The sequence below is a fragment of the Harpegnathos saltator genome, unplaced genomic scaffold, assembly GCF_003227715.2.
Source record: "Harpegnathos saltator strain DR-91 unplaced genomic scaffold, Hsal_v8.6 scaffold783, whole genome shotgun sequence".
Taxonomy (NCBI): Eukaryota; Metazoa; Arthropoda; class Insecta; order Hymenoptera; family Formicidae; genus Harpegnathos; species Harpegnathos saltator.
This window is the reverse complement of record NW_020230630.1, coordinates 136,369-147,618: the sequence shown is the minus strand read 5'-3', so window position 1 is coordinate 147,618 and position 11,250 is coordinate 136,369. Positions and strand designations below refer to the sequence as shown.

The following is an 11,250-nucleotide window of genomic DNA, read 5'->3' as shown; positions in this document are numbered from 1 at the left end:
TATATTTTATTTAAAAAATCTAATTTTTTGCAGGAAACTGATTGATGAAGAAAATAATTAATTCACGACCTCAACGAAGATCTTAAAAAAATATTGCAAGAAATGAAGTTGTTGTTATTATATGCCATATTGTACAATATTAAAACATACGCGCAATAATTATCTATAATTTGCATATATGGGCGTTTATGCAATTATAAGTAATATAAAAGTCATGACAAATTAATGTGGCCGCGCGTTATCTCTGTCGCGTCATTGCTAGAAATCGTCCGAAATTATTTTTTTCCCGAATTATGAATATAAAACAATATGGAAAGGAAAACAAGGGGGCGAAAGGGGGGACGGCGACGTCTGCCTTACGATAACATCGCTGCTGTGGCGCGATTCTTTAACTCGTTATGCAGTCGTTATGTGTTAATAACGACTGTTTTTGGTTTGTTTTATAACGAGATGTCGCTGTAACGATAAATGCGATTCTATAAGAAACTGTCAACAAATTTCATCGTTATTAATACCAAAAAGCATCGATAACTTGTTGTTATGTGTCACTATCATAACGTGAGGTCCACTACCCCTCGATATGGCATAACGAGAGTCTGCGAAACCGCAAAGAAACGCGGAAACCGATATTTATCTCACTCTACTTATGCCTAGTGCAGTAGTACAGCCGTAAATATCGAAATACAGCCCTTGTAAATGTGCATCAAAACACTTGTGTACGTGAAACATCAAGTAGCATAAACGATATTTTTTCTATTGGATGCAATCGGTGAATAATATATGTAAGTAATAATTTTTAATATTTTGTTTCACAGAATTAAAATGTTTCCATGTCTAAATATTATATAACCTAGTATATATGTATGTCCTGTCAAAAAAGTGGACACATCCGCCAATATTACAATCAAATTCTTGTTCTTGAAATTTGTCAATGTTTTAACTACTACTTGTGATTTTTCTCTAAATTATTCAATAAGTAGAAACATGTACTTCAATGCCTACGTTTTATTACAATATGTGTTAATATCACTTAGCATGTGATTTAAGAGTTATTTTGTACATATGTTAAATATTTACTATTATTTATATCAATTAAACTAATCAAATTTCTATCAACTAAATATATAAGAAGAGCATATATTTCAGAATGGGATTATTATATTATTTTCTGTGGAATAGTTGATATTCTAATACATGTATAACCTTAAATAAAGTATATGTATATAACTTTCAGCAGAAATGGCCATTGAATATTTAATATGGGAATTACCATTGCTCCTAGAAAGGATACGTCGATTAGAACGGCGTTTAGAGAGAAGACAGTTAAGAGACGCGCAAGATCCTTTTGCTCTTCCACGAGAAGAGTTTATAAACTGTTTTCGTCTTACTCCAGAAGTTGCAATGTATGTAATTGATGTGATACGGGCTGACTTATGGAGCGAACGGACTACTGGTTTACAACCAGAAATAAAGGTAACATAAATATATATATATATATATATATGAGACGTTCTTTGTCAAAAAGGCCACCGCCTTGCCCATTTCAATTTTTGAGATAAAATGCTCTCAAAGCGCTTAAAATTTTCAAACATACCATACGGCATCGAAAAATAGATAACGAAAATTTTAAGCGCTTTTAGAGCATTTTATCTCAAAAATTGAAATAGGCACAGGAGTGGCCGCTTTGACAGAGAACGCCCCATATATATATTTCATATGCATACGTAAAATAAAATTCAAAAATGTCTATTGAAAAACATATTAAAAAGCAAAATATTGAAGATGTACATTTATTGAAATTTAATATCTTCTCAAAACATTAAAAGTTTATTAAAATGAAACACTTATTACAAGTGTTAATTGCCATACAATTTTATACTCAAGGTAGCTTCCAAAGAAGTGTTGGTAATCTATTTCAGTTTAATGTTAGCCAACCAACAACAAACCGTTGCATTCACGCTGTGACTGATGCAATAAATTTACGCTTACTACGTAGATGGATTAAATTTCCAATGACGGAAGTCTTTAATAATCACAGTCAAATCTAAGTAAGTTTGTTCTCGAGCCTTTTCATTTTCAGTCAAAATTCAGTCAAAAAAGTAATATTACATTCCGTTGTCTATCATTTTCAGCCATTTTATCCATTGCTTTAGCAAATATCTATACACAGAGAAAGAAAATAATTCCTTGAAAATATTTAGCATACAAAAATAACGAAAATATTTAGCTTACAGAAACACCTATAAAACTTTATATTTCGAGAGAAGTACAATATAGATCTTACCTCTATACACGCAATTTGGCGTTCGGCTAATAAGATAAACTCATCTCTTGTATTTTGCAACTGCATAATCTTGCTTTTATGGCCTTAAAAATGAAAGTAAGTTTGTATACACGGAATGTCTTTGTTCTTGTACATTGTTATAAGAAAATGGATATCTGCAACAATGCTTACCCCGCTTCTTGCTGTAGTAGATTTCTCTACTCTGTTTGCAGTCTGTGAACTTGATGCATGTAACTCTGTTACCTGCGTTTCTTCCTGTATATCTTCTGTCTGTAATTGCTCATGGTTGAACATCGGTGATTCTCTTGATTCTCTTAATGCTCTTTGATCTAAATGCACTATTTGCGAAGATGTTTCAAGCATAGTTATCTCCCTTTCTTCTCTCTCTAAATTTGATATCATATTATAATATGAACAAAACATATGTAGGTTATGCTGTAATTAGTTTCGTTTCCACAGCAATATTATACATCTTTATATCATAATTCAGGATTAATACATTTTCATATCATAATTTATGATGATAAATAAGCAGTATGTAAGTAAAATATATTAACCTGTAAAACTGATCATATTATTTTCATTTGTGGTATATCGTATTGTAAATGGGACGGAAACAGCCTCTAAGATTTCTTCCTGCCCTTGACTTAGCAATTCCATTGCTTCTGGCTGAAATAGATGTTATTTTTGTTGTTGTACCTAAGTAGAATATAGAAGTCATAATGATATCATAATGATGTATTATGCATATAATGTAATGTATGAATTGAATTTTCTTGCCTGTTCTTCTGGGAAAGCATCTGGACATTGTACTCCTTCAATGTAATCAAATCCCATAATTCCTAAAATTTTCTGTTCTCTTTCAGTTAATTTCGGAGTAGGCCCACCAATATTACCTGTTGCAGCTTTATTGGCTCGCATTTTTGCTACTTTCTGAGAAACAGTGGTTTTATTGTCTCTCCACGTCTAATAGAAATTTTTAAACAATTATTCTGTAAATATTAGATAGATTTACACACAATTTTTTAAATAAAATATTTTACTCACCCCTTTCCAAAATTTTATATCCTTGTTTTTTCCGTCTTTTGCCAATTTGTTTAATTGTTCCACTAATTGTTCCCACGAACCTCTCAACTCTGCATTTCCATGCAGAGTTTTAAATTTTCCTGTTGCAACATGCGGATGCTGGATGAAATAATCGATCATGTAATCAACTTGTGCTGATGTTGCTTTTGCCTGCTTTTTTCACTCCTGCTTTCTCTACCTTTCTGTCAAACAACAAAAAAACATATTTGGAATATTGGTAGATACGTACCATTTACAACTAGAAATAAACCAACATATTCTCTTATAAAAACGAGATAAATTTTATTGAACTCTTTTATTACAATCATGCATACTTACTCTGATACAGATGCCATTGCGAGTTGAACACTATATCGCAATTTAGTTTTGTGACAAATTCCGATATACACGAAACAACATGCATAAAAAATATACATGATAAAAACAAATTTCAATATACATACACACACTTTTCGCTTTGTAAGGTTATAGCACGAAATAAGTTCGTAAATGAGACATCTATATGAGACATTCCTATTGGCTGAAATGCACAGTAACAACGTTAAATAACGACATTTCGTTACCGCATTTTGTAACGTCGAAGTATCGTTATTATGACTTAGTGAATCGCATACTCGATATAGGTCTCACGTTACATACGACAAAAGTCGGTATGTTATCATACGGTTTCATGTTGTTACAAATATAACGAGTTAAAGAATCGCGCCTGGCTCGCTTCAGTTTATCGTCGCGATTGTCTATACGCTGGTGGTGAGACAAAGACCGATTCCCCGTTTTTATCTAACTAATCTAGCTCGCTCGTGAACATAGCACAGAACAGAACCAAATAATTATGGACATAGCACGGAATAGTACCAACAAATTGTGGACATTGGCTTAGTAGTTCATGTCCATGAAAAATGGGCCCAGTTGGCGCTTCGAATCAGCCAACTTTTCCATAACGCTGTAAATGCAGCCGTGCCCGCTCTAAGGTTTCTCTCTGGTAGTAGATACTACCTTTTTCACAAAAGTAGGTCCTAGGGAACTACTGACTTCCGGCTGATTCTGGGGGTCTATTCCTGAAACGAGGACCCTAGATATCGCATGCGATATCGCATACGATAGCAGAAATGATATTCTTGAATGAATGAGATGCATCGCATGCGAGAAAATATCGAAGATTCATATCGAGTGGTATAACCCATGCGATATGCAAGTCGCATACGATAAATCTAGTAATAAAAGCGCTGTTTTCGACAAAAATGAGGTTATACAATATGAGTGAGGTGAATTAAATTAATTGTTTTGCAATGAATATGGCATATCAAAATGCTGTGCAACCATATCGCTGAACAATTGGAAAATATTTTCGATTATAATGAAAAACCGCGTTTTCATATAAGGGGTGATCCATTTGAATTATCAGAACGACAGTTCATAAATCTTTTTCGATTGAAAAAAGAAACAGCAAACAGACTTATTAATATTGTGGAAGACAATTTTGTAGAACTATCACAATGTTCAGCTTTGGACGCGACTGTACAAGTTCGTACAACACATGCAGAATATAAATTATTTGATATAATTATTTAATAAAATTATTGTAGGTTTTAGTTGCATTACACTTTTATGGATCAGGCAGCTATCAGAATTGCATAAGAAAAAATATTCACATGGCTATTAGTCAACCTTCGGTTAGCAGATGTGTTCGAAATGTGACTAACATTCTTAATTTACCAGAAATATTCAACGATTGGGTGTGTTTTCCTAACACCTTTCAGAAGCTGCAACAACTACGTAACAAGTTAGTATATATTCAGAAAAATTAAATAGGATAATGTGTATATAATTATGGTCTGTCTGATCTTTATGACCTGTATTCTGAGCTCTCTTTTATTGATAAAAGCGCCTCTAAAAATGCATATAACCCTTGTGATTGGCTATAAGCCACTTTTAGAGGCATTTTTAGCGATAAAAAAGAGAGCTCAGAATGCGGGCTTATGACATTGGGTACTTTCCATTTAGTGACACAAGTTAACTCAAGCATCATTTTATCTTTGTTCTATATTTTATGAGAAAAAAGATAGAATGATACTTGTGTTGATTTGTGTCGCTAAATGGAAAGCACCCATTGTATATATTTATATATATATATATAATATAATCATACGTATTTATTTATGTATATTATTTATATTATATGATAGATTATTATACTATATATAGATTATGTTATATGCACAGTACCCGTCATTAATTTATTCTGTTCCTTTAATGAATATATATAGGATGTGTAACACATTCTATAGAAACTTGCTAGGGGAACGAAACAAATTAATGACGGACAGTGTACATATATATAGATTTTGGATTAATCATCGTTTTCTTGGAGCGATTGGTTGTATAGACTGCACTCATGTTGCAATTGTTTCACCTCCTAAAGAAGATTAGAATTATCCTGAACATATATACATAAATAGAAAAGGATATCATTCTATTAATGTACAATTGGTAAGATTGTGCATTAACACAATTCAATTAGATATATTATTATACAAATAATACAAATATAGCTTTCTTTGCAGATATGTGATTCTGATCTTAGGATAATGAATGTTAATGCCAGATATCCTGGAAGTACTCACGATTCGTATATCTGGAATAATAGTAATGTTCTTCCTATTATGCAAGATATTTACAATCGTGGACACAGCTTTTTTTTATTAGGTAATATATAATCGTCAAAGTGATTATTCAATATTGTTTTTAGTTACAATATATAACATTATATTGCTTTACAGGTGATTCTGGTTATGCTCTTAGACCTTGGATGATAACTCCAATAATGGACAATAATCCTAATATTGGAACAAGAAGATACCATGATTGGCAAAAGAGCACTAGATCACTTATTGAACATTGCAATGGTGTCTTGAAGATAAGATTTCGTTGCTTGTTGAAACATAGAATTTTACATTATCGACCAGATGTATGCTCGAAAATTATCAATGCTTGTACCGTGTTACATAATATGTGCATTCACGACAACGTGCCTTTACCCGAAGCAGATCATGAAATATTGGATTTTGGTATGAATGTTATAGATGGTGTAAACGAACCCGGGATAGATATGTTAAATAGAAATAACGAACTGATAGCTGGACGAAGAATTCGCAATAATCTAATAAGACAGTATTTCCCCTGACAATATTTTACACATACTTTTTACACATGTATTATATATACACATATTTGTATTTTATTATTGTAACGTTTTGGCAATAAATATTTTTGTAAACATTTGCTTTATTTCTTTTGGCAATATTCTTTATAACAAACATATAAAATGAACATAAAATAAATGTCTTATCTTTAAGTTTTTCCTTTATAATAGCAAATACACAAAATGAACATAAAATAAATTTCTTATCTTAGTTTTTTAACTTATGTAACAATTTGTACACATCAACAGCTTATAGGAATATTTATTTCTTTGTGAATAGACTAATATCATTTTCACAGCCTATATCTTATATCTGTAACTCTTTCATTGTTTTTTTTACTAATTGCTCCAGCAATGTGCATATATTTTCTTCGATATCTTTTTCTTTCAGAGCTATTTTCTTCTTATAAAGTTTTAATTTTTGTGTAATACGATTTTGTAATACGATTTTCGTATCTCGCTATCTTCCTGCGAAATTTTCGCTAACTTTTCAGTTTGTTCAATTGATTTATCATATCTTTGTGCAGCAGAAATTCTTTTAACACCTCTTTGTATGCCACTCGATTTTGAAGCTGGTGTTACAGAAATATCTGATATGTTGTTGACTACACTAATTGGTGTTTATAGTGCAGTTGTTTCCATTTTTTTTAAAGATTTCCTATTGTTATTGCCATTATCATTGTTTAAGTTTTCTTCTGGTGAGTTTTCTTCCAATATACTGTAATAATCTTGAGAAGATAATGATTGTTGTGACACAGATTGCTGCGTTATCTCTTGACTTTTGTATTTTATGGGAAAATTGTCCCTATTTTCATCATCATTGATTTCACATACAATTGAATCATCTATCCATTCCTGCAAAAAATATCAATGTACACGCATACTTTCTGCTAATATTTAATATTATAATTTCTTAATATATTTCTGATATTATAATACAATACAACAAAGATGCTTACAATTTGCACATTGGATTCTTGTACTGTCTTATGTCCTCCCATGACTGTTGTACCCATAATTGGCAGGATTGACATTTTGATCCATTTCTGTTAAAACCTGACTTGACGCAGGCCCTCCACCAGTTGCTTTTGCATGATTCTTGATCAAAATATTTTTGGCTTTAATGGAACTTCGCATGTCTTGCCAAGTCTATGACATGGACACAAAGTAGACAATCAGATTATTTAAAGTATATAATCTTTTTTCTGTACAAAGAAATCTAGGTATTTGTCAATATAATACATATCTTTCGCCATTGTTTCCACTCTTTTTGTGCACCAGGTATCTCATGTAATTCTGCTGTTACTTTTTCCCATAATTTTTGAGCATGTTTAAAAGTAAACGTTGCAGAAAACTTTCCACTATGTAGTTCCGGATGTTTACGCATAAATTCTGCAATTAAAATATATATTATACAGCACTAAAAAGACTATTGAAAGATTAATAAATAACAGTTACTATCAGTCTGTCAAACAGCTATTACTCATTATTTGTTGACCCATTAAATGTCTTTAAATACAAGTTGCAAATTTTTAATATAAATAAGCTCAGTTTAATATAACTAAGCTGAGTTGACTGACAGTTTAAAGCAAATTTCATTAGACTTACATATTGAAAATAATACTTACCAACTAGCAAACTTTTCTGTTCTTCATTAACATATGTACATCGTTTCTTTACTTCATTTGACGCCAATGCTATTTTAAATCAATGTTGACTATTAATATTTTTTTAACTATAACCAAATTTGCACTTCAAATAAAATATATCACAGAAATTTTTGTAAAGAGTTGAACTGCGTTGTTTAGATTTAGGTTGAGTTCCGAAATTTGCTGCCAGTATTCAAGAAAATACGCGACATAAACTATCGATGTTCAGTGACTTTCGGAACACAGCTTTTATCGCATACGAAATTTATCGCACACCTCATATTGCATGATAGCTGGGCTGCGTTCCAAAACTCTACTCGGAGTAGTGGAGTTAACTCAACGTCGTTCCAAAATGTAGTGTAATTTACTAAATGGGCGGAGCCTAATCGTTCAAAAATTCCAAGTAGACAATACCCGGAGTTAACTCTAGAGGCTCGTCTACAATAGCTGTAAGAGTAAGGCTGTAAGGCTGTAACGTAAGCTGTCAGCGAATGAAAATATTTCATTTCGTGTCTTGCAATCTTACAGCCTAAAGCTAAAGCTAAGACTCCATGCATGCGGTGAGCTGCGGCAAATGTTGCGGTGACCAATCAGGAGGGAGGCGCAAGTCCGGTTGCGGCAAGCTCCGGCATGCGTCTGTCTCCTGATTGGTCACCGCAGCCGTTTGCCGGAGCTCACCGCATGCATGGAGTCTTAGCTTTACTCTTACAGCTAATGTAGACGAGCTTTTATAACTCTAAAGGCTCGTCTACAATAGCTGTAAGAGTACAGCCCGTATCAGACTATGGATTGGGATTGAGATTAGATTGAAATTCGACCAATTGAAAAAGAGAAAATAATCTCAAGTATAGTAAACTTACTCCTGATTGGTTAAATTTCAATCCAATACTCAATCCCAATCTGTAGTCTGATACGGGCTTAAGGCTGTAAGGCTGTAACGTAAGCTGTCAGCGAATGAAAATATTTCATTTCGTGTCTTGCAACCTCACAGCCTTACTCTTACAGCTAATGTAGACGAGCCTTAATTTCGAGGAGGGTTACAAGAGTAAGTTCAAACCGCGCAAATTTAAATTAAGTAACGATCTTAGAATTTGGTTTGTTCGTGTTTAGTGACTTCTTTGAGTTTTCTTCTGAGTTTTTTTCTGAGTTTTCTTGGATATATTATACAGAAAAAAAATTAATATGACTAATTTGATACAAGGAATACATATTGTAATGACTGATAAAGATGGAATACCAGTAGAGAAAAATGATTCATTGTTAATAATGGATAGGTACATGTAATGGATAGGACAAGAGAGGTAAGTAAGAAGTATTAATCTTATATTGAGGTTAGATTAGGTTAGATTATGTATAATTATAAAACATTTTTTAGTGACAATAGGACACATATACACACATTCCTTATTTACAATGGTATTTGTTAGTTACCAGTCCACCTATTGTATCATTATATTTATTCATAATCTAATATGTTGCATGTTTGTACTTGTACAGATAATACTATCTTTACTGTACCAAAATTATCAGAAATATATAAATTTTTTAATATATCTCCAAAAGTTACAGATACTCAGGAAAATATAAAAGTTACGAATATACAAGAGAAAACGAAAGAAGGTATATTTTTTGTTATTAATTTTTTAAGAGATAAAAGAATGAATTAAACTTTTTACAATAACTATTTGATATATTTTTTTACAATGTAATTATTCATTTATATTAATCCTAAATATTAATCATAAAATTTTTCATTAACGTTCTTGTTAATATATTAATATGTTTACAGATATTTCTCTTTCTTGTGAAGACAAGGATCATGGTAAGATCAATATATTAATATTTTATATATATCATATATTTTATTTTTATTAGTTTTGAGATATTAACTATTTTGTTAATCTTATGCACTTTTCCATATTTACAGCTGTATGGGAACATTCAACAATTATGTTGCTCTTTTCATTATGGACAGAAAACGCAAACCTTTTTAAAAATGATAAAGTGAGAAATGATATCGTGTGGAAGAAGATTACTGAATTCCTAAATGGAAAAGGTTATATGTATACAGCTAAACAGGTGGAAAATAAATGGAAAAATTAAAAAAAAATTTATATGAAAACAAAGGACCACAATGCCCAGTCTGGGGCATCGTTGAAGAAATGTAAGTACTACGACGAAATGGACAAAATTTATGGAAGATCGCATAGTGTGATGCCTATAGCTGTTGCGTCAAATCTTTGTAAAAGAGATATATCAACAACAGAAGACGAGGAAATAAATTCTGATAATCCAACATTAATAAAGAAGAAAAAAAACCGAAATTTGCAATCATGAAAATATTTTCAAGAAAAATTAGAGAAAAATGAAGAAGCAAGAGAGCGCAGGCATAAAGAGAACATAGAACAACAAAAAGAAGCTTTAGCAACCTATAAAGAATTTATGAGCAAGTTTCTGGAAAAATTATAATTTCTTTATTTATTTCAATATTAACATACTTCCTTGTTCATTTCACTTTTTAATTTTTTGTTTCGAAAATATTGTTCTAAAGGTAATAGACTGCTATTCGATTTTCGTTTTTAACTATATGAATTAATATTGCGAAGTTGTTTTTCGAAAATTAATAAGACAGTTGTATTGAGAAAAAAGTTAAGTATCTGTTAATGTAAAAGATTATATATCTGTTAAAATATTTCAAAGACTGATATAAAAGTGAAGTGATGTGTAATATATGAATTGTTGAGAAAAATTGATAAGTCAATCTTTTTTCTAATTTGATTTGACATACAAAAGAGCTGTTTTGTATCTCTATTTTAATATTAACTCAAATTAGAAAGGAAATTGATTTTTGCTTCCAACAGCTTATATAACACAAATATTAAAATAAAAGTATGGTAGAGATTTCGTTTTTTTAATAAAGATTATAAATGATGTATACTGTTTTAAACGTTGAACATTTAATACATCTCAAATAAAATATATTTATATTTTATAAAGATGAGAATAAATATAGCTAAGTTTTTTACTCA

The 11,250-nt window shown here is 31.2% G+C and overlaps 4 protein-coding genes and 1 long non-coding RNA gene across 19 annotated transcripts; 3 read left to right on the top strand and 2 right to left on the bottom strand.

Moving 5' to 3' along the window:
- Nucleotides 1-371: 371 nt before the first annotated feature.
- Nucleotides 372-3,348, top strand: LOC105186262 (uncharacterized). Of its 6 annotated transcripts, none has more exons than XR_003114128.1 (4): nt 372-782; nt 1,235-1,473; nt 1,885-2,048; nt 3,151-3,247. XR_003114128.1 is itself a non-coding variant. In XM_011146338.3 (4 exons), the coding sequence occupies exons 1-3, from the start codon at nt 761-763 to the stop codon at nt 2,046-2,048; spliced, it is 390 nt and encodes a 129-aa protein (XP_011144640.2). In that variant the 5' UTR covers nt 372-760; the 3' UTR covers nt 3,151-3,247. The 6 variants fall into 6 exon arrangements, 4 of the variants coding, with proteins under 4 accessions (XP_011144640.2, XP_011144643.2, XP_011144642.2 ...); XR_003114129.1 differs by lacking the exon at nt 3,151-3,247 and adding an exon at nt 2,228-2,238; XM_011146338.3 differs by having other exon boundaries at nt 1,920-2,048.
- On the bottom strand, nt 2,273-3,236 carry LOC105186261 (uncharacterized). Its single transcript, XM_011146336.3, has 4 exons — nt 3,065-3,236; nt 2,842-2,983; nt 2,456-2,670; nt 2,273-2,367 (listed from the first exon to the last, which is right to left on the bottom strand). The coding sequence occupies exons 2-4, from the start codon at nt 2,942-2,944 to the stop codon at nt 2,311-2,313; spliced, it is 375 nt and encodes a 124-aa protein (XP_011144638.1). The 5' UTR covers nt 2,945-2,983; nt 3,065-3,236; the 3' UTR covers nt 2,273-2,310.
- A 975-nt stretch (nt 3,349-4,323) lies between the features above and the next one.
- Nucleotides 4,324-6,596, top strand: LOC112590340 (putative nuclease HARBI1). Of its 8 annotated transcripts, none has more exons than XM_025306505.1 (5): nt 4,464-4,635; nt 4,957-5,153; nt 5,638-5,860; nt 5,935-6,076; nt 6,151-6,596. In XM_025306505.1, the coding sequence occupies exons 4-5, from the start codon at nt 5,959-5,961 to the stop codon at nt 6,552-6,554; spliced, it is 522 nt and encodes a 173-aa protein (XP_025162290.1). In that variant the 5' UTR covers nt 4,464-4,635; nt 4,957-5,153; nt 5,638-5,860; nt 5,935-5,958; the 3' UTR covers nt 6,555-6,596. The 8 variants fall into 8 exon arrangements, with proteins under 8 accessions (XP_025162292.1, XP_025162286.1, XP_025162291.1 ...); XM_025306503.1 differs by having other exon boundaries at nt 4,501-4,894; nt 5,713-5,860; XM_025306502.1 differs by having other exon boundaries at nt 4,501-4,894.
- A 95-nt stretch (nt 6,597-6,691) lies between these two features.
- Nucleotides 6,692-7,788, bottom strand: LOC105186438 (uncharacterized). Its single transcript, XM_025306499.1, has 2 exons — nt 7,532-7,788; nt 6,692-7,427 (listed from the first exon to the last, which is right to left on the bottom strand). The coding sequence occupies exons 1-2, from the start codon at nt 7,604-7,606 to the stop codon at nt 7,194-7,196; spliced, it is 309 nt and encodes a 102-aa protein (XP_025162284.1). The 5' UTR covers nt 7,607-7,788; the 3' UTR covers nt 6,692-7,193.
- A 1,431-nt stretch (nt 7,789-9,219) lies between these two features.
- Nucleotides 9,220-11,013, top strand: LOC109503961 (uncharacterized). 3 transcript variants are annotated; one of them, XR_003114130.1, is made up of 4 exons: nt 9,220-9,266; nt 9,423-9,522; nt 10,011-10,043; nt 10,149-11,013. It is a non-coding gene; the product is annotated as an uncharacterized LOC109503961 (long non-coding RNA). The 3 variants fall into 3 exon arrangements; XR_002162804.2 differs by lacking the exon at nt 9,220-9,266 and having other exon boundaries at nt 9,283-9,522; XR_003114131.1 differs by lacking the exons at nt 9,220-9,266; nt 9,423-9,522 and adding an exon at nt 9,809-9,841.
- The last annotated feature ends 237 nt before the right edge of the window (nt 11,014-11,250 follow it).